At 56.0% G+C, this 22,005-nt stretch overlaps 1 protein-coding gene across 2 annotated transcripts in view; it reads left to right on the top strand.

Annotated features, from left to right (window-relative positions):
* The window catches only part of LOC140426730 (A-type potassium channel modulatory protein KCNIP1-like), a 948,039-nt gene that overhangs the window by 590,934 nt on the left and 335,100 nt on the right, over positions 1-22,005 (top strand). For both annotated transcript variants that reach the window (XM_072511852.1, XM_072511851.1), the window contains exon 7: positions 10,636-10,698. In XM_072511852.1, coding sequence (XP_072367953.1) covers positions 10,636-10,698 — 63 coding nt within the window. The remainder of the gene's footprint in view (positions 1-10,635; positions 10,699-22,005) is intronic.

The following is a 22,005-nucleotide window of genomic DNA, read 5'->3' as shown; positions in this document are numbered from 1 at the left end:
CAGTGACACACAGAGGACGGGAACCCAGGACAATGTCACACAGAGGTCGGGAACCCAGGACAGTGACACACAGTGGACGGTGACCCAGGACAGTGACACACAGAAGACGGACACCCAGGACAGTGACACACAGAGGACGGTGACTCAGGACAGTGACACACAGAGGACGGGAACCCAGGACAGTGACACACAGAGGACGGTGACCCAGAATTGTGACACACAGAGGATGGGAACCCAGGACAGTGACAGACAGAGGACAGGAACCCAGGACCTTGACACACAGAGGACAGTGACCCAGGACAGTGACACACAGAGGACGGGAACCCAGGACAGTGACACACAGAAGACGGCCACCCAGTACAGTGACACACAAAGGACGGGAACCCAGGACAGTGACACACAGAAGACGGCGACCCAGGACAGTGACACACTGAGGACGGGAACCCAGGACCTTGACACACAGAGGACGGGAACCAAGGACAGTGACACACAGGGGACGGGACCCCAGGACAGTGACACACAGAGGACGGCGACCCAGGACAGTGACACACAGAGAACGGGAACCCAGGACAGTGACACACAGAGGACGGCGACTCAGGACAGTGACACACAGAGGACGGGAACCCAGAATAGTGACACACAGAGGACAGCGTCCCAGTAGAGTGACACAGAGCGGACGGTAATCCAGGACAGTGACACACAAAGGACAGGAGCCCAGGACATTGACACACAGAGGACGGGAACCCAGGACAGTGAGACACAGAGGACGGCGACCCAGGACAGTGACACGCACAGGACGGGAACCCAGGACAGTGACACACAGAGGACGGTGTCCCAGGACAGTGAGATACAGATGATGGCGACCCAGGACAGTGACACACAGAGGACGGGAACCCAGGACTGTGACACACTGAGGACGGGAACCCAGGACCTTGACACACAGAGGACGGGAACCCAGGACTGTGACACACTGAGGACGGGAACCCAGGACAGTGACACACAGGGGACGGGACCCCAGGACAGTGACACACAGAGGACGGCGACCCAGGACAGTGACACACAGAGAACGGGAACCCAGGACAGTGACACACAGAGAACGGGAACCCAGGACAGTGACACACAGAGGACGGTAACCCGATACAGTGACACAGAGGACGGGAACCCAGAATAGTGACACACAGAGGACAGCGTCCCAGTAGAGTGACACACAGCGGACGGTAATCCAGGACAGTGACACACAAAGGACAGGAGCCCAGGACATTGACACACAGAGGACGGGAACCCAGGACAGTGAGACACAGAGGACGGCGACCCAGGACAGTGACACGCACAGGACGGGAACCCAGGACAGTGACACACAGAGGACGGTGTCCCAGGACAGTGACACACAGAGGACGGGAACCCAGGACAGTGACACACAGAGGACGGGAACCCAGGACAGTGACACACAGAGGACGGTGACCCAGGACAGTGACACACAGATGACGGGACCACAGGACAGTGACACACAGAGGATGGCGTCCCAGGACAGTGACACACAGAGGACGGTGACCCAGGACAGTGACACACAGAGGACGGGAACCCAGGACAGTGTCACACAGAGGACGGGAACCCAGGACAGTGACACACAGAGGACGGGAACACAGGACAGTGACACACAGAGGATGGCGTCCCAGGACAGTGACACACAGAGGACGGTGACCCAGGACAGTGACACACAGAGGACGGGGACCCAGAATAGTGACACACAAAGGGCAGGAACCCAGGACAGTGACACACAGAGGACGGGAACCCAGGATAGTGACACAGAGAGGACGGAAACCCAGGACAGTGACACACAGAGGCCACCCAGGACAGTGACACACAGAGGACGGGGTCCCAGAATAGTGACACACAGAGGGCAGGAACCCAGGACAGTGACACACAGAGGACGGGAACCCAATTAGTGACACAGAGAGGACGTGAACCCAGGACAGTGACACACAGAGGACGGTACCCAGGATAGTGACACACAGAGGACGGCGACCCAGGACAGTGACACACAGAGGACGGGAACCCAGGACAGTGACACACAGCGGACGGGAACCAAGGACAGTGACACACAGAGGATGGCGACCCAGGGTGGTGCCACCCAGAGGACGGACACCCAGGACAGTGACACACAGAGGACGGGAACCCAGGACAGTGACACACAGAGGACGGTGACCCAGGAGAGTGACACACAAAAGACGGACACCCAGGACAGTGACACACAGAGGACGGCGACCCAGGACAGTGACACACAGATGACTGGAACCCAGGACAGTGACACACAGAGGACGGCGACCCAGGACAGTGACACACAGAGAACGGGAACCCAGGACAGTGACACACAGAGGACGGGAACCCAGGTCAGTGACACACAGAAGACGGCGACCCAGGACAGTGACACACAGAGGACGGGAACCCAGGACAGTGACACACTGAGGACGGGAACCCAGGACCTTGACACACAGAGGACGGGAACCAAGGACAGTGACACACAGAGGACGGGAACCCAGGACAGTGACACACAGAGGACGGCGGCCCAGGACAGTGACACACAGAGGACTGGAACCCAGGACAGTGACACACAGAGAACGGCGACCCAGGACAGTGACACACAGAGAACGGGAACCCAGGACAGTGACACAGAGAGGACGGCGACTCAGGACAGTGACACACAGAGGACAGCGACCCAGGACAGTGACACACAGGGGACGGTAACCCAGGACACTGACACAGAGGATGGGAACCCAGAATAGTGACACACAGAGGACAGCGACCCAGTAGAGTGACACACAGCGGACGGTAATCCAGGACAGTGACACACAGAGGTCGGGAACCCAGGACAGTGACACACAGAGGACAGTGACCCAGGACAGTGAGATACAGATGATGGCGACCCAGGATGGTGACACACAGAGGACGGACACCCAGGACAGTGACACACAGAGGACGGGAACCCAGGACAATGACACACAGAGGACAGTGACCCAGGACAGTGACACACAGAGGACGGTGACCGAGGACAGTGACACACAGAGGACGGGAACACAGGACAGTGACACACAGAGGACGGGGACCCAGGACAGTGACACACAGAGGACGGGAACCCAGGACAGTGACACACAGAGGACGGTGACCCAGGACAGTGACACACAGAGGACGGGAACCCAGGACAGTGTCACACAGAGGACGGGAACCCAGGATAGTGACACACAGAGGACGGGAACCCAGGACAGTGACACACAGAGGATGGTGATCCAGGACAGTGACACACAGAGGACGGGAACCCAGGACAGTGACACACAGAGAACGGCGACCCAGGACAGTGACACACAGAGAACGGGAACCCAGAACAGTGACACACAGAGGACGGGGACCCAGAATAGTGACACACAGAGGATGGGAACCCAGGACAGTGACACACAGTGGACAGTGACCCAGGACAGTGACACACAGAGGATGGTGACCCAGGACAGTGACACACAGAGGACGGGACCCCAGGACAGTGACACACAGAGGACGGTGACCCAGGACAGTGACACACAGAGGACTGGAACCCAGGACAGTGACACACAGAGAACGGCGACCCAGGACAGTGACACACAGAGAACGGGAACCCAGAACAGTGACACACAGAGGACGGGGACCCAGAATAGTGACACACAGAGGACGGGAACCCAGGACAGTGACACACAGACGGCGGTGACCCAGGACAGTGACACACAGAGGACGGCGACCCAGGACAGTGACACACAGAGGACGGGAACCCAGGACAGTGACACACAGAGGACGGGAACCCAGGACAATGTCACACAGAGGTCGGGAACCCAGGACAGTGACACACACAGGACGGTGACCCAGGACAGTGACACACAGAAGACGGACACCCAGGACAGTGACACACAGAGGACGGTGACTCAGGACAGTGACACACAGAGGACGGGAACCCAGGACAGTGACACACAGAGGACGGTGACCCAGAATTGTGACACACAGAGGATGGGAACCCAGGACAGTGACAGACAGAGGACAGGAACCCAGGATCTTGACACACAGAGGACAGTGACCCAGGACAGTAACACACAGAGGACGGGAACCCAGGACAGTGACACACAGAAGACGGCGACCCAGTACAGTGACACACAAAGGACGGGATCCCAGGACAGTGACAGACAGAGGACGGGACCCAGGACCTTGACACACAGAGGACGGGAACCAAGGACAGTGACACACAGAGGACAGGAACCCAGGACAGTGGCACACAGAGGACGGCGACCCAGGACATTGACACACAGAGAACGGGAACCCAGGACAGTGACACACAGATGCCCATGCAGCAACCAGGGGTGTGGTCGAAAGGCGCTTTGGACTGCTGAAGATGCACTTCAGGAGCGAAATTCTCCGGAAACGGCGCGATGTCCGCCGACAGGCGCCCTAAACGGCGCAAATCAGACGGGCATCGCGCCGCCCCAAATGTGCGGAATGCTCCGCATCTTTGGGGGCCGAGCCCCAACCTTAAGGGGCTAGGTCGGCGCCGGACGAATTTCCGCCCCACCAGCTGGCGGAAAGGGCCTTTGGTGCCCCGCCAGCTGGCGCGGAAATGACATCTCCGGGCGGCGCATGCGCGGGAGCGTCAGCGGCCACAGACAGCATTCCCGCGCATGCGCAGTGGAGGGAGTCTCTTCTGCCTCCGCCATGGTGGAGACCGTGGTGGAGGCGGAAGGGAAGGAGTGCCCCCACGGCACAGGCCCACCCGCGGATTGGTGGGCCCCGATCGCGGGCCAGGCCACCGTGGGGGCATCCCCCGGGGCCAGATCACCCCGCGCCCCCCCCAGGACCCCGGAGCCCGCCCGCGCCGCCTTGTCCCGCCGGTAAGGTAAGTGGTCTAATCTACGCCGGCGGGACAGGCATTTTAGCGGTGGGACTTCGGCCCATCCGGGCCGGAGAATCGCGCGGGGGGGCCCGCCAACCGGCGCGGCGCGATTCCCGCCCCCGCCGAATCTCCGGTGCCGGAGACTTCGGCAACCGGTGGGGCCGGGATTCACGCCAGCCCCCGGCGATTCTCCGACCCGGCGGGGGGTCGGAGAATCTCGCCCCAGGTGTCTGGACTTCTCTGGAGGGGCCCTCCAGTGCCTGTCTGAGAGGGTCGGCCGCATTGTTGTGGTCTGCTGCGTCCTCCACAATATAGCCCAGCAGAGGGGCGATGTGCTGGAGGAAGAGGAGGCAGAGAGTGAGCCCGAGGAAGGGCACGGATCTCCAGATGACGAGGATGAGGAGGAGGGGTCTGGATGTGGACACGAGGCTGCACGGCGCCACCGGCTTTGCCAGCGAGCACGCGAGGCGTTGATCGCCGCACGTTTCACCAACTAGGGGGTAGGGGCTCGCTGAGAAGCGGCACTAGCACCACTGTACTGCACCACCTCACCACCCTGCAGCCCCACCTCCACAGCACTCATGAGATGCACCTCCCACACCACCCACCACCCTTAGTTCCCACACGACCACATGCACAACACCTCTCCACTACCCATCCACCTGCGGCACAACGGGCTGGGCTCACATGATTGCTTGCGGAAGCGGATGTGATCGATGCCATGTAGAATGATGACAACCAGCTCTGCAATGAGCTGTGAGCTCCAAATCTGACTCCTGGCCACATTTGCACCCTGATGCACGATCAACTGCACAAAGACTAAATTGGGTACAACTGTGGCTTTATTACAGTCAGATGTGTGGCCTCCTGCTGCAGCTGGCGAAATGGCAGGGCACTAGAGGTCATGCATATTTATACAGTTCTCCGTGGGCGGAGCCAGCCGGCAGGAGCTACCGGCGAACCTGTAGTGCAGGCCCTACCTTACATCTCCTATTACAGTGGTTCACCACATTCACCCCCTGTTAAAAATGAGTCCTGAAGGGTGACGTGAAACTATATACAATTAGTGCAATTATGTACAGTAGTAGGGAAAGAAAAGTCCATGTTGACCGTCCAGAGACTGTCAAAGGTTCAGCCGGTCCGGTGCTTTTGTGCTTCGTTGGGAGCGGCGTAGCGATGGCGGCGCAGTCGTTGCTGGCGGTGGTGGAGGTGGCATCGATGGCGGTGGTGGTGGTGTTGATGCTGGCCAGTCATCGGGGAACTCCGGGAGCGTGCCAAAGTCCTCTTCGTCTTCTTGTGCGGAAAAGGGGATGGGGGGGTGGTCTGGTGGGGTCAATATTGGCGGGAGGTGGGGGGGGTTGGGGTTGAACCTGACGGTGCCAGGTCCCTGAGTGAGACAGTATCTTGGCGGCCGTCGGGGAACTCAACGTAGGCATATTGAGGATTGGTGTGGAGCAGGTGAACCCTGTCCACCAAGGGGTCCGCCTTGTGGAGTCGGACGTGCCTACGGAGAAGGACCGATCCTGGAGCAGCGAGCCAAGTCGGGAGCGACACCCCGGATGTGGACTTCCTGGGGAAGGTAAAAACACGTTCATGGGGTGTGTTATTAGTGGCGGTGCACAATAGTGACCGGATGGCGTGCAGAGCGTCAGGGAGGACCTCCTGCTAGCGAGAGGCTGGGAGGTTCCTGGACCCTAGGGCCAGCTGGACAGCTCTCCAAACCGTCCCATTCTCCCGTTCTACTTGTCCGTTTCCCCGGGGGTTGTATCTGGTCGACCTGCTGGAGGCTATAACCCTGCTGAGCAGGAACTGACGCAGCTCATCGCTCATGAATGAGGATCCCCTGTCACTGTGGATGTAGGCGGGGAAACCGAACAGAGCGAAGGTGGTGCTGAGGGCCTTGATGACGGTGGCAGACGTCATATCGGGGCATGGGATGGCGAAGGGGAATCGAGTTCATCGACCACACTGAGAATGTACGTGTTATAGTCGGTGGAGGGGAGGTGTCCTTTGATATCCCCGCTGAGGCGTTCAAAGGGGCGGCGGGAAGCCTTCACCAGGCGCGCACGGTCCGGCCGGTGGAAGTGCGGCTTGCACTCCGCACAGACCTGGCAGTCCCTGGTGACTGTCCTTACTTTCTCGACGGAGTAGGGCAGATTGCGAGCTTTGACCAGATGGTACAATCGAGTGACCCCCGGGTGACAAAGGCTGTCGTGTAGGGCCCGGAGTTGGTCCACTTGTGCGCTGGCACATGTACCTCGGGAGAGGGCGTCTGGGAGCTCGTTGAGTTTACCGGGGCGATACAAGATCTTGTAATTATAGGTGGAGAGCTCGATTCTCCACCGCAAGATTTTATCATTTTTGATCTTGCCCCGCTGTGTGTTATTGAACATGAAGGCTACCGACCGTTGGTCAGTAAGGAAAGTGAATCTCTTACCGGCCAGGTAATGCCTCCAATGCCGCACAGCTTCAACGATAGCTTGGGCCTCCTTTTCGACGGATGTCAAATTTCAGAGGCATGAAGGGTGCGGGAAAAGAATGCCACGAGTCTGCCTGCCTGGTTTAGAGTGGCGGCAAGGGCGACGTCTGAAGCGTCGCTTTCTACTTGGAAAGGCAGTGGCTCGTCCACTGCGCGCATCCCGGCCTTGGCGATGTCTGCTCTGATGCGGGCGAAACATATTGTGCCTCGGCCGCAAGGGGGAATTGGGTGGACTGAATGAGTGGGCAGGCTTTGTCCCCATAGTTTAGGACCCACTGAGCGTAGTAGGAAAAGAACCCCAGGCAGCGTTTGAGGGCCTTGGGGAAGTGGGGGAGGGGAAGTTCCATGAGGGGGTGTATGCGGTCGGGGTTGGGCCCGAGAAGTCCGTTTTGGACTGTGAGAGGCGACTTAATAGAGGTTTATAAGACGATGAGGGGGATAGATAGAGTGGACGTTCAGAGTCTATTTCCTCGGGTGGATGTAGCTGTTACAAGGGGGCATAACTATAAGGCTCAGGGTGGGAGATATAGGAGGGATGTCCGAGGTAGGTTCTTTACTCAGAGAGTGGTTAGGGTGTGGAATGGACTGCCTGCTGTGATAGTGGAGTCGGACACTTTAGGAACTTTCAAGCGGTTATTGGATAGGCACATGGAGCACACCAGAATGACAGAATGGATCTCGGTTTCAGAGGCTCGGCACAACATCAAGGGCCGAAGGGCCTGTTCTGTGCTGTACTGTTCAATGTTCTATATAGCTAAGAATGGCTAACCGGGTTGTGCTGAACACACACTTCTCTTTGTTGTAGGTCAGGTTGAGAAGGGTGGCAGTGCATAGGAATTTATCGAGGTTGGCATTGTGGTCCTGCTGGTCATGGCTGCAGATGGTGACATTATCTAAGTACGGAAAGGTGGCCCGCAAACCGTACTGGTCCATTCGGTCCATCTCTGTTTGGAAGACCAAGGCCCCATTTGTGACATCGAAAGGGACCCTAAGGAAGTGGTAGAGGCGACCGTCCGCCTCGAAGGCAGTGTATGGCTGGTCCGACTTCTGGATGGGGAGCTGGTGGTAGGCGGATTTCAGGTCAGTTGTTGAGAAGACCCGGTACTGCACAATCTGATTGACCATATCAGATATGTGTGGGAGGGGGTACGTGTCGAGCTTCGTATACCGATTGATGGTCTGGCTGTAGTCCACGAACATCCTGTGTTTCTCCCCAGTTGTTGGCCTCGATAATACCCTCCTGAAGCAGCCGCTGGACTTCAGACCCGATGAAGGTCTTGTCCTGGGTGCTGTACCGTCTGCTCCTAGTGGCAACGGGCTTGCAATCCACAGTTAGATTGGCAAAAAGGGAGGGGGGGTCGACCTTGAGGGTCGCGAGGCCGCAAACGGTAAGGGGAGGTAAGGGCCCGCCGAATTTGAGGGTGAGGCTCTGGAGGTTGCACTGGAAGTCCAGGGCCAACAGGAGTGCAGCGCAGAGATTAGGAAGGACATAGAGGCGGAAGTTACTAAATTCTACACCCTGGACGTGAGAGTGACTGTACAAAAGCCTCGGATCGGGACGGAGTGGGATCCGGAGGCTAGGGAGATCCTTTGATTGGCAGGGTGGACCGCGAGGGAGCAGCGCCTTACCGTATCTGGGTGAACGAAGCTTTCAGTGCTCCCGGAGTCCAGCAGGCACGAGGTCACGTGGCCGTTGATTTTAACCGTCGCCGACGCGGTGGCCAGGTTGTGCAGGCGAGATTGGTCCAGCGTCATCGAAGCGAGCTGCGGGTAGCCATCGGATGCTTCGGGTGGTGAGCGTGTGCGGTTCCGATGTCGGGATGTCCGGAGACCCTGTGGGGGACAAGATGGTGGCGCCCATGGTGCGCACATTGCGGGGTCGGGACAAGATGGCGGCGCCCATGGGGCGCACGTGGCCGAAGGGGGACAAGATGGCGGCGCCCATTGGTCGCACATTGCCCCGGGAGGAGAAGATGGCGGCTCCCATCGTGCGTCCGGCGTGGGGGAGGGGGCGATAGTGGGCACGATCGCAGCGCCTGCGCAGGCCTGGCACACAGCCGCAAAGTGGCCCTTTTTACTGCAGGCTTTACAACCTGCAGTGCGGGCCGGGCAGTGTTGGTGGGGGTGCTTCTGCTGACCGCAGAAGTAGCAGCAGGGACCCCCGGGGTGCGCGGATCGGCGTGCGGCGCAGGCGTATTGGGAAGGCAGGGCCCCCGGTTGAGGAGGTCGTCGGCGGGGTCCAGGAGGGGTCGGTCTGTGGCTTCCCTATAGGCGTCATCAGCCATGACCGCAACGGGTAACCCTTGTCACCCAGCAACCAGCCCCTCAGCCGGGGGGGGGTGTCTCTCGAACATGGCGGGGATGAACGATTGTGCCAGGATAAACGCGTCATGTACACTGCCCGAGTACCGGGAGCAGACGTGCAGGATCTTCATCTGGTGGTCACAGACCACCTGAATGTTCATGGAGTGGGTCCCCTTCCTGTTCATGAACACGTCCCTCTTCTCCGCTGGTGGCCGCATGGCGACGTGCACCCCATCGATCGCTGTTTGCATCAGATATCTCATGTCTTACAGTTGTGGATATAGTAAGAAGTCTTACAACACCAGGTTAAAGTCCAACAGGTTTGTTTCGATGTCACTAGCTTTTGGAGCGCTGCTCCTCCATCAGGTGAGGAAGGAGCAGCGCTCCGAAAGCTAGTGACATCGAAACAAACCTGTTTGACTCTAACCTGGTGTTGTAAGACTTCTTACTGTGCTCACCCCAGTCCAACGCCGGCATCTCCACATCAGTTGTGGATATGGCACCCAATTCCAACTTAGCCTTTCACTTTGAAACTATTCTTCTGGATATGGGTAATGCTGGCAATCCAACATTTATTGTCCACTCCTAATTGACCTTGAGAAGGTGGTGGTGAGCCGCCTACTTGAACCTGGTGTCCTGTGGTGTAGACATACCCACATTGCTGTTAGAGTGCGAAATTTTGACCTAGCGGCATTGCAGGAACAAGGATATATTTTGTGACTTGGTACATTTGTTGTCCCCTTGTTCCTAAGCCTTTTTCATCACCCTTGCCGGGTGTGAATTTAAATTCTTGATAGTGTTTGGTAAAGAAGAGCAAACAAGTGATCTTGTTCCATTCCATGGGCTTCATTTAATCACAATTTAAAATTCACAGTGACTTTCGTGCATAGAATAAACTGGTGTGATCCCTCCTCAAACGTTTCTGAATGATCTTTTATGTCAATCCTTGCAGAAAATGGACAAGAACAAAGATGGTGTGGTAACGATTGATGAGTTTATAGAATCCTGCCTACAGGTAAGTGACTGTGTGAAACTGGAAGCCACACTATCCAACTCTCTTTCAATTTGGGGGTGAATTCTGGGAATGAGGTGTAGCGCACAAAGACTCCATGAGACGAATAGAGTGAAGTCGATGATGCTTTATTAAGCGTGTCTGTTCCCCAGCAGCCCGATAGTAAACTGGCCTGCGGGGGAAGACACCGGCTTCTTATACTTCGCCTTCAGGGCGGAGCTTGAGGTCAACGGCCAACCAGGACCCGGGATCTGTCAGCCAATGACATTAGGGCTTCCAGTCCCACATGACCCCCAATACATACTACCACATGAGGCACAGTTTTTTAAAAATGCATTGCACACAGGACGGTAACACCAGTCTTCAGGTGAACTAAAGTAATGATTAGATCAGGGCACCCAGTTCAATCACCATTTTAAGATCACAGGAACTGAACTATGACTATTTGCAACAACCTGGTTGCAAACTTCACGGAATCCTGAACAAGCAGCCTGAATGTCGCTTACCATCTCGGGTATCTCCAATAATGAATGGCAATTCATTCTGTCCTTGATTTTAAGTTTTAACTCCTTTGGAACAGCATGTAGAATCCCTGCCTCTGAGCCTGCAGCTGCAGACTTGAGTCTCACTCCAGGACCTGTTTAGCCATAACGTGGCCAAACAGGTTGATTATCAATTTGTAAATCCCTCCAATTCACCAACGGCAGGTGGTAAGAGTGGGAGAGTGGGAGAGATTCTTGGTAAGACAGAACCATGTGATATCTGCAGCGCAGGAGCCTCCTCGCGTTAAAAGACTCCACAAGTATGATCCTGTCACGGGATGTAGCCTCACTCTGAGGAACTAGCAGAGAGAGTTTTAAGTTCCTGTTAACATGTTGCATTGTACATATACCCTCCCCAAAACCCTGGCCAGCAGCAGCGCTACAACTCTCCCACAGCCATGAGGATATAATTACAGCATGACAGGTTTACCTCACCAACTTCCTTCTAAATATGGGTGGAGGAATTTATAATTGGAAAGAAACGAGAGGCGTGTGTTTGACCATTAGATTTTTAATTGTCAGACAGAGGTGAAGATTAAATGCAGTCACTGAATTGGCAGATTTACAGCGCTGGACTGAGGGAACACTTCAATGTGGAAAGGCAATGGGAAAATACAATAAATACTATTAAGGAATAAATTGGTAATATCCAGAATATCAGAGGCACGGCACCATGTATGCACAAATCACTGAAATGTGGCAGGACAGGTTGAGAAAATGGTTCAAAAGGCCTAGAGGATCCTGAGCTTTATAAATAAGGACATACCTTAACAAAAGTCAGAAAGCTACATTGGAACCTTTATAATGCATTGTTTCATTTCAACTGGAGTATTATGTCAAATTCTGGACACCACATTTTATGAAGGATGTGAAGCAAATTGAATGGTTCCAAGGATGAGAAACTTCAGTTACATAGATAGATTGGGAAAGGTGGGATTGTTTTCCTTCGTGAAGATCTGGCCTCTGAAGATCATGAATTATAAACAGTGTGGGTAGGATAAAAGCAAATTACTATGGATGCCGGAATCTGAAACCAAAGAGAAAATGTTGGAAAATCTCAGCATGTCTGGCAGCATCAGTAGGGAGAGAAAAGAGCTAACGTTTCAAGTTCAGGTGACCCTTTGTCAATAGAATAGCCAAGACTTAGAAAACACTGGTAGGAGTATTTTCTTGAACCCTGAACAGTAGTTATACATTGAACAGATCATTAAACAAGAAATTATCAGAGCTTGTAACAAAGACAATGTCATAATCTTCATACAGACTGGGACAATCAAATTGACAAGAATGGTCCAGAGAATTAATTTGTAGAATGTTTTAGTGATAGTTCCTTGGAGCAATGCATTGTGGAACTGCCTAGAGATAAAGTTATCTTCAATCTAGTATTATGTAATAAAGCAGAGTTAAATAGCAATGTTGTGGTGAAAGGTCCTCTGGGAAATAATGATCATAATACCATTGAATTCCATGGTAAGTTTGAAAGTGACATACTCAAATCACAAACAAGAATTTTAAACTTAAACAAAGCCAATTGTACAGGTATGAGGGGAGAACTGGCTAAGGTTAATTGGACAACTAGACTAAAAGGTATTACTATAAATGAACAGTGGGAAATATTCAAAGAAACAATTAAAAATGTTCAACAAAAATGCATTCTGTTGAAAAATATAAAAAAAGGCCCTCCTGGATGCTCCTTACAAACTCCGCCCCGTCTAAGCCCCTGGCACTAAGTGAGTCCCAGTCAATATTGGGGAAGTTGAAGTCTCCCATCACCACAACCCTGTTGTTTTTACTCTTTTCCAAAATCTGTCTACCTATCTGCTCCGCTATCTCCCGCTGGCTGTTGGGAGGCCTGTAGTATACCCCCAACATTGTGACTGCACCCTTCTTATTCCTGATCTCTACCCATATAGCCTCACTGCCCTCTGAGGTGTCCTCTCGCAGTATAGCTGTGATATTCTCCCGAACAAGTAGCGCAACTCCGCCTCCCCTTTTACATCCCCCTCTATCCTGCCTGAAACATCTAAATCCTGGAACGTTTAGCTGCCAATCCTGCCCTTCCCTCAACCAGGTCTCTGTAATGGCAACAACATCATAGTTCCAAGTAGTAATCCAAGCTCTAAGTTCATCTGCCTTACCCGTAATGCTCCTTGCATTAAAACATATGCAGGCCACCAGACCTGCTGTGTTCAGCAACTTCTCCCCGTCTGCTCTGCCTCAGAGCCACACTGTCCCTATTCCCTAGTTCTCCCTCAATGCTCTCACCTTCTGACCTATTGCTCCCGTGCCCACCCCCCTGCCATACTAGTTTAAACCCTCCCGTGTGACACTAGCAAACCTCGCGGCCAGGATATTTATGCCTCTCCGGTTTAGATGCAACCCGTCCATCTTATACAGGTCACACCTGCCCCGGAAGAGCTCCCAGTGGTCCAGATAACGGAAACCCTCCCTCCTACACCAGCTGTTTAGCCACGTGTTTGTCTGCTCTATCTTCCTATTTCTAGCCTCACTGGCATGTGGCACAGGGAGTAATCCCGAGATTACAACCCTCGAGGTCCTGTCTTTTAACCCTCGAGGTCCTGTCTTTTAACCCTCGAGGTCCTGTCTTTTAAATCTATCCTTGTCGCCATCACCTTGGCCAGGAGCTTAGCATCCACGTTCAGGAGGGAAATAGGCCTGTAAGACCCGCACTGCAGCGGGTCTTTTTCCTTCTTTAAGAGTAACGATATCGTCGCCTCCGACATAGTCGGGGGCAACTTCCCCCTTTCCCTGGCCTCATTAAAGGTTCTCGTCAAAAGCGGGGCCAGTAGGTCCATGTATTTCCTATAAAATTCCACCGGGAACCTATCCGGTCCCGGGGCCTTCCCCGCCTGCATGCTCCCAATCCCCTTTACCACCTCCTCCACCTCAATCCGTGCTCCCAGTCCCGCCCTCTCCTGCTCCTCCACCTTCGGGAATTCCAGCCGATCTAGGAAATGCATCATTCCCTCCTTCCCTTCCGGGGGCTGAGCCTTATACAGCCTCTCGTAGAATGCCTTAAGCACCCCGTTCACCCTCTCCGCTCCCCGTTCCATCTCACCTTCCTCACCCCTCACCCCACCTATCTCCCTCGCCACTCCCCTCTTCCTCAGTTGTTGGACCAGTAATCGGCTCGCCTTCTCTCCATACTCATACTGTACTCCCTGTGCCCTCCTCCACTGTGCTTCTGCCTTGCCCGTGGTCAGCAGGTCAAATTCCATATGTAGCCTTTGTCTTTCCCTGTACAGTCCCTCCTCCGGAGCCTCTGCATATTGCCTGTCTACCCTCAGAAGTTCTCTCAACAGTCGCTCCCTTTCTTTGCTCTCTTTCTTCCCTTTATGGGCCCTTATGGATATCAGTTCCCCTCTGACCACCGCTTTCAGCGCCTCCCAGACCACTCCCACCTGGACCTCTCCGTTATCATTAAGCTCCATGTACCTTTTGATACACCCCCTCACCCTTAGACATACCCCCTCATCCGCCAACAACCCCATATCCAATCTCCAGAGTGGGTGCTGCTCCTTTTCCTCTCCTACCTCCAGTGGAACGTGGTCCGAAATGGCTATGGCCAAATACTCCGTCCCTGTCACCTTTGAAATCAGTGCCCTTCCCAGGACAAAAAAGTCTATCCGTGAATACACCTTGTGAACATGGGAGAAAAATGAAAACTCCTTACTCCTAGGCCTAATACATCTCCAGGGGTCTACTCCTCACATCTGCTCCATGAAGTCCTTAAGCACCTTGGCCGCTGCCGGCCTCCTCCCGGTCTTAGACCTAGACCGTGTCCAGCCCTGGATCAAGCACCGTATTGAAGTCTCCCCCCAGCCTGGAGGCTTTCCCGCCTCCAGGTCCGGGTTACGCCCCAGCATACACTTCATGAAGTTTACATCATCCCAGTTCGGGGCATATACGTTCACCAGAACCACCACCTCCCCTTGCAATCTGCCACTCACCATCACGTATCTACCCCCACTGTCCGCCACTATGGTCTTTGCCTCAAACAGTACCCGTTTCCCCACTAGAATTCCCCTATTCTTCGCATCTAAGCCCGAATGGAACACCTGCCACACCCATCCTTTACGCAGTCTGACCTGATCTGCCAGTTTCAGGTGCGTCTCCTGCAACATGACCACATCTGCCTTTAAGTTCTTTAGGTGTGCGAGTACCCGTGCCCTTTTAATCGGCCCATTCAGCCCTCTCACATTCCACGTGATCAACCGGGTTTGGGGGCTCTTTACCCCCCCCCCCCCCATGTCGACTAGCCATCCCCTTTTCTAACCCAGCTCCTCACCCGATTCCCACGTACCCGTATATCCCACCGACGGTGCCCTCCCGTCCCGACCACCCCGCCCCATAACAGCTCCCCTTCCCCTTAGCAGCAGCAACCCAGTTAACACCCCCCCCCCCCGCCCCCCTCTCCGCTAGATCCCTTTCTAGCGTAATTAAACCCCCCATGTTGCTCCCAGACGTCAGCAAACTCTGGCTGACCTCAGCTTCCCCCGTTTGTCCTCGGCCCCTCATTGTGCGAGGCCCCCTCCTTCCTGCGTCCCCGTTCCCGCCACAATTACCATAGCGCGGGAGAAAAGCCCGCGTTTCCCACTCGGCCCCGCCCCTGATGGCGCAGTTCCCTTCTCCTTCCCCTTTCCTTCCCACCGGCGCCCACAGTTCCCCATACTCCCCCCCCCCCACAAGGGGAAAAGGGAAAAGTTACAAAATTGAAAGAATTCCCCCCCCCCCTTCCCCTTCCTCGTCCCACATAATCACCCCACCACTTTATTACAGAAGCTTTTTTTCTCGCCAGACTATTCCAGCTTCTCGTCCACAATAAATGTCCACGCTTCTTCTGCCGTTTCAAAGTAGTGGTGCTTCCCTTGGTGTGTGACCCACAGTCTTGCCGGCTGCAACATTCCAAATTTAACCTTCTTTTTGTGGAGCACCGCCTTGGCCCGGTTGAAACTTGCCCTCCTTCTCGCCACCTCCGCATTCCAATCCTGGTACACGCGGATCACCGCGTTCTCCCACCTGCAGCTCCGAGTTTTCTTCGCCCATCTTAGACCACTATGGCTCGAGGTATTTCTCCTGCCTTTGGTCTTCGCGCCAGAACTCGATAAGCTTCCTCCACCTCCAAAGGGCCCGTCGGGGCCTCCGATCCCATTAGCGAGTGAAGCATCGTGCTCACATATGCCCCGACGTCCGCCCCCTCTGTGCCTTCGGGAAGACCCAAGACTCTTAAATTCTTCCTCCTCGAGTTATTCTCCAGGGCTTCCAACCTCTCCACACACCTTTTGTGCTGTGCCTCGTGCGTCTCTGTCCTTACCACCAGGCCCTGTATTTCATCCTCATTCTCCGCAGCCTTTGCCTTCACAACCCGAAGCTCCAACTCCTGGGTCCTCTGCGCCTCCTTTAGCCCTTCAATCGCCTGTAGCATCGGGGCCAACACCTCCTTCTTCAGCTCTTCCACACAGCGCCGCAGGAACTCTTGTTGCTCCGGGTCCCATACCAAACAGCCACCTTCCAACGCCATCTTGCTTCGATCTTCCCTTCCTTGCCGCTGCTCCAGTGGATCCACTGCAATCCGGCCGCTATCCTCTCCTTTATCCATATTTATCCGGGGGGATTCCCTCCTATTTCACCGCACAATGATTTTGGCCGTTAGAAATTCCCGTTGGGGCTCCTAATAAGAGCCCAAAAGTCCGTTTCAACGGGAGGTGCCGAAATGTGCGACTTAGCTGGTCATCGCCGCACCCGGAAGTCTAGACATTGGCTCCTTAGAAGCAAAGACAGGAGAAATTATCCAAAGTGAAAAACAGTGAGAAAATTAATATCAGCAGAGAATGATTGGTGAAATTTATGGGACTAAAATCCAACCAATCCCTGGAAGCTGATGGTATACAACCTAGGGTTTGAAAAGAGATAATGGCATGGATAATAAATGTGCTGGCTATGATTTTCCAAAATGCCTTAGATTCAGGAACAGTCCCAATAAATTGGAATTTGGAAAATGTTACACCACTTTTCAGCAAAGGAGGGAGAGAGAAATCAGTGAACTGCAGGCCAGCTTAGCCCCAGCCATTAGAAAAAGGCTGGTATCCATTATTAAAACAGTGTAAAAAAAGCACTCAGAAAAACATGGGGCGAAATTCTCCCCCAACGGCGCGATGTCCGCCGACTGGCGCCAAAAACGGCGCCAATCAGACGGGCATCGCGCCGGCCCAAAGGTGTGGAATGCTCCGCATCTTTGGGGGCCGAGCCCCAACATTGAGGGATTGAGCTGGCGGAAATGGCGTTTGGTGCCCTGCCAGCTGGCGCGGAAATGCGGCGCATGCGCGGGAGGGTCAGCGGCCGCCGACAGTTTCCCGCGCATGCGCAGTGGGGAGAGTCTCTTCCGCCTCCGCCATGGTGGAGGCCGTGGCGGAGGCGGAAGGGAAAGAGTGCCCCCACTGCACAGGCCCGACCGTGGATTGGTGGGCCCCGATCGCGGGCCAGGCCACCGTGGGGGCACCCCCCGGGGTCAGATTGCCCCGCGCCCCCCCCAGGACCCCAGAGCCCGCCCACACCGCCTGGTCCCGCCGGTAAATACCAGCTTTGATTTACGCCGGCGGGACAGGCAATTTCTGGGCGGGACTTTGGCCCATCCGGGCCGGAGAATTGAGCGGGGGGTCCCGCCAACCGGCGCGGCCCGATTCCCGCCCCCGTCCAATCTCCGGTACCGGAGTCTTCGGCGGGGCGGGGGCGAGATTCACGGCGGCTAACGGCCATTCTCCGACCCGGCAGGGGGTCGGAGAATGACGCCCCTGGTATGATTAGAACAAGCCAACATGATTTTATAAATGGAAATCCTAGAACACGAACACAGTCTCCGGATCAGGGGTCAATTATTTAGGACTGAGATGAAGAGAAATTTCTTCACTCAAAGCGTTGTGAATCTTTGGAATTCTCTTTTCCTGAGGGTTGTGGTGCTCCATCATTGAATATATTTAAGACTGAGACAGACACATTTCTGGTTTCTCCGGAATTAATGGAAATGTGAGCAAGCGGGAAAATGGAGTTGAAGCCCAAGATCACCCATGATGGTATTGAATGGAATAGACTTGATGGGCCAAGTGGTCCAATTCTGCTCCTATCTCTTGTGCAAAGGTGGAGGAGGTTTCAATGGGGAGGGAATGGGGGAAATGGTGAGGAGGGGAATGGGGGAAGAAAGGGAATGGGGAGGAGGTGAAAATGGTGAGAGGAGAGGGGGAATCGGTACGGAGCAGGAATGGGAGTCGAAGTAGGAAGGGTGAATGGGGGATGGTGGGGAGAGGAGGGGAATGAGGGAGGAGCAGGAATAGGAGAGATGGGGAGATTAGAAGAGAAGGGGGAATGGGGAGGAGGGGGACTGAAGAAGGAGCAGGAATGGGAGTGGGAGTATGAGTGGGGGGGAGTGGGAATCAGGTGGGGGGAGTGGGAATCAGGTGGGGGGAGGAGGGGGAATGGGGAGGAGGGGGAATGGGGAGGAGGGGGAATGGGGCGGAGGGGGAATGGGGCGGAGGGGGAATGGGGCGGAGGGGGAATGGGGCGGAGGGGGAATGGGGCGGAGGGGGAATGGGGCGGAGGGGGAATGGGGCGGAGGGGGAATGGGGCAGAGGGGGAATGGGGCAGAGGGGGAATGGGGCAGAGGGGGAATGGGGCAGAGGGGGAATGGGGCAGAGGGGGAATGGGGCAGAGGGGGAATGGGGCAGAGGGGGAATGGGGCAGAGGGGGAATGGGGCAGAGGGGGAATGGGGCAGAGGGAGAATGGAGCAGAGGGGGAATGGAGCAGAGGGGGAAAGGAGCAGATGGGGAATGGGGCAGAGGAGGGGAAATGGGGGGAATGGAGCACAGGGGGAATGGAGCACAGGGAGAATGGAGCCGAGGGCGAATGGAGCAGGGGGGGGAATGGAGCAGAGGGGGAATGATGCAGAGGGGGAATGAGTAAGAGGAGGAGGAATTAAGCAGAGGGGAGGAATGGAGCAGAGGGGGAATGGAGCAGAGGGAGAATGGAGCAGAGGAGGTGGAATGGAGCAGAGGGGGAATGGAGCAGAGGGAGAATGGAGCAGAGGGGGAATGGAGCAGAGGGGGAATGGAGCAGAGGAGGGAGAATGGAGCAGAAGGGGAATGGAGCAGAGGGGGAATGGAGCAGAGGGGGAATGGAGCAGAGGGGGAATGGAGTAGAGGGGGAGGGAGCAGAGGGGGAAGGGAGCAGAGGGGGAAGGGAGCAGAGGGGGAATGGAGCAGAGCGGGAATGGAGCAGAGGGAGAATGGAGCAGAGGGAGAATGGTCAGCAGAGGGGTTATGGAGCAGAGGAGGGGGAATGGAGCAGAGGGAGGGTATGGAGCAGCGGCGGTGTGGAGCAGAGGGGGGGGGATGGAGCAGAGGGGGAAAGGAGCAGAGGGGGAAAGGAGCAGAGGGGGAATGGAGCAGAGGGGGAATGGAGCAGAGGGGGAATGGAGCAGAGGGGGAATGGAGCAAAGGGGTAATGGAGCAGAGGGGGAATGGAGCAGAGGAGGGGGATTGGAGCAGAGGAGGGGGATTGGAGCAGAGGAGGGGGAATGGAGCAGAGGGGGAATGGAGCAGAGGAGGGGGAGGGGGAATGGAGCAGAGGGGAAATAGAGCGGAGGGGGAATGGAGCAGAGGGTGAATGGAGCAGAGGGAGAATGGAGCAGAGGGGGAATAGAGCAGAGGAGGGGGAATAAAGCAGAGGGGGAATGGAGCAGAGGGGGAATGAAGCAGAAGGGGGAGAGGGGATGAAGCAGAAGAGGTAGGAATGAAGCAGGAGGGGGGGGGAATGAAGCAGAAGGGGGGGGAATGAAGCAGAAGGGGGGAATGAAGCAGAAGGGGGGGAATGAAGCAGAAGGGGGGGAATGAAGCAGAAGGGGTGGGAATGAAGCAGAAGGGGGGAGTGGGAATCAGGGGGGGCGGGAGTGGGAATCAGTGGGGGTGGGAGTGGTAATCAGGGAGGGGAGGAGTGGGAATGGGGAGGAGGGGGAATGGAGCAGAGGGAGGGTATGGAGCAGCGGCGGTGTGGAGCAGAGGGGGTGGAATGGAGCAGGGGGGGGAAAGGAGCAGACGGGGAATGGAGCGGAGGGGGAATGGAGAAGAGGGGGAGTGGAGCAGAGAGGGAGAATGGAGCACGGGGGGAATGGAGCAGAGGGGGAATAGAGCAGAGGGGGAATGGAGCAGAGGAGGGGGAATGGAGCAGAGGAGGGGGAATAGAGCAGAGGAGGGGGAATAGAGCAGAGGAGGGGGAATGGAGCAGAGGAGGGGGAATGGAGCATAGGGGGAATGAAGCAGAAGGGGGGAATGAAGCAGAAGGGGGGGGAATGAAGCAGAAGGGGGGAATGGAGCAGAGGGGAAATTGAGCAGAGGGGGACTGGAGCAGAGGAGGGGGAATGGAGCAGAGGAGGGGGAATGGAGCAGAGGAGGGGGGAATGGAGCAGGGGGGAATGGAGCAGAGGGGAAAGGAGCAGAGGAGGAATGGAGCAGAGGGGGAATGGAGCAGAGGGGGAATGGTGCAGAGGGAGAATGGAGCATAGGAGGGGGAATGGAGCAGAGGAGGGGGAATGGAGCAGAGGAGGGGGGAATGGAGCAGGGGGGAATGGAGCAGAGGGGAAAGGAGCAGAGGAGGAATGGAGCAGAGGGGGAATGGAGCAGAGGGGGAATGGTGCAGAGGGGGAATGGAGTAGAGGGGGAATGGAGCAGAGGAGAAAGGAGCAGAGGAGGAATGGAGCAGAGGGGGAATGGTGCAGAGGGGGAATAGAGCAGAGGGGGAATGGAGCAGAGGAGGGAGAATGGAGCAGAGGGGGAATGGAGCAGAGGGGGAATGGAGCTGAGGGGGAATGAAGCAGAGGGGGAATGGAGCAGAGCGGGAATGGAGCAGAGGAAGAATGGAGCAGAGGAAGAATGGAGCAGAGGAGGAATGGAGCAGAGGGGGAATGGAGCGGAGGGAGAATGGAGCGGAGGGGGAATGGAGCAGAGGAGGGAGAATGGAGCAGAGGTGAAATGGACCAGAGGGGGAATGGGGAGGAGAGGGAATGGGGAGGAGGGGGACTGGAGAAGGAACAGGAATAGGAGTGGGAGTATGAGTGGGGAATGGGGGGGGGAGTGGGAATCGGGGGGGGGGGGGAGTGGGAATCGGGGGGGGGGGAGTGGGAATCAGGGGGGGGGAATCAGGGGGGGGGGGAGTGGGAATCGGGGGGGGAGTGGGAATCGGGGGGGGGGGAGTGGGAATCAGGGGGGGGGGTGGGAATCAGGGGGGGGAGTGGGAATCAGGGGGGGGGAGTGGGAATCAGGGGGGGGGAGTGGGAATCAGGGGGGGAGGATGGGGAATGGGGAGGAGGGGGAATGGGGAGGAGGGGGAATGGGGCAGAGGGAGAATGGAGCAGAGGGGAAATGGAGCAGAGGGGAAATGGAGCAGAGGGGGAATGGAGCAGAGGGAGAGTGGAGCAGGGGAGGATTGGAGCAGAGGGAGAATTGGAGCAGAGGGAGAAAGGAACAAAGGGGGAATGGAGCAGAAGGGGAATGGTGCAGAGGGGGAATGGAGCAGAGGGGGAATGGAGCAGAGGGGGAGTGGAGCAGAGGGGGAATGGAGCAGAGGGGGAATGGAGCAGAGGGGGAATGGAGCAGAGGGGGAATGGAGCAGAGGGGGAATGGAGCAGAGGGGGAATGAAGCAGAAGGGGAATGGAGCAGAAGGGGAAAGGAGCAGAAGGGGAAAGGAGCAGAGGGAGAAAG

This window comes from Scyliorhinus torazame, chromosome 7, assembly GCF_047496885.1.
Source record: "Scyliorhinus torazame isolate Kashiwa2021f chromosome 7, sScyTor2.1, whole genome shotgun sequence".
NCBI classification, from domain to species: Eukaryota; Metazoa; Chordata; class Chondrichthyes; order Carcharhiniformes; family Scyliorhinidae; genus Scyliorhinus; species Scyliorhinus torazame.
The sequence above is the reverse complement of the archived record's forward strand: the minus strand, read 5'-3'. Positions and strand labels throughout refer to the sequence as shown.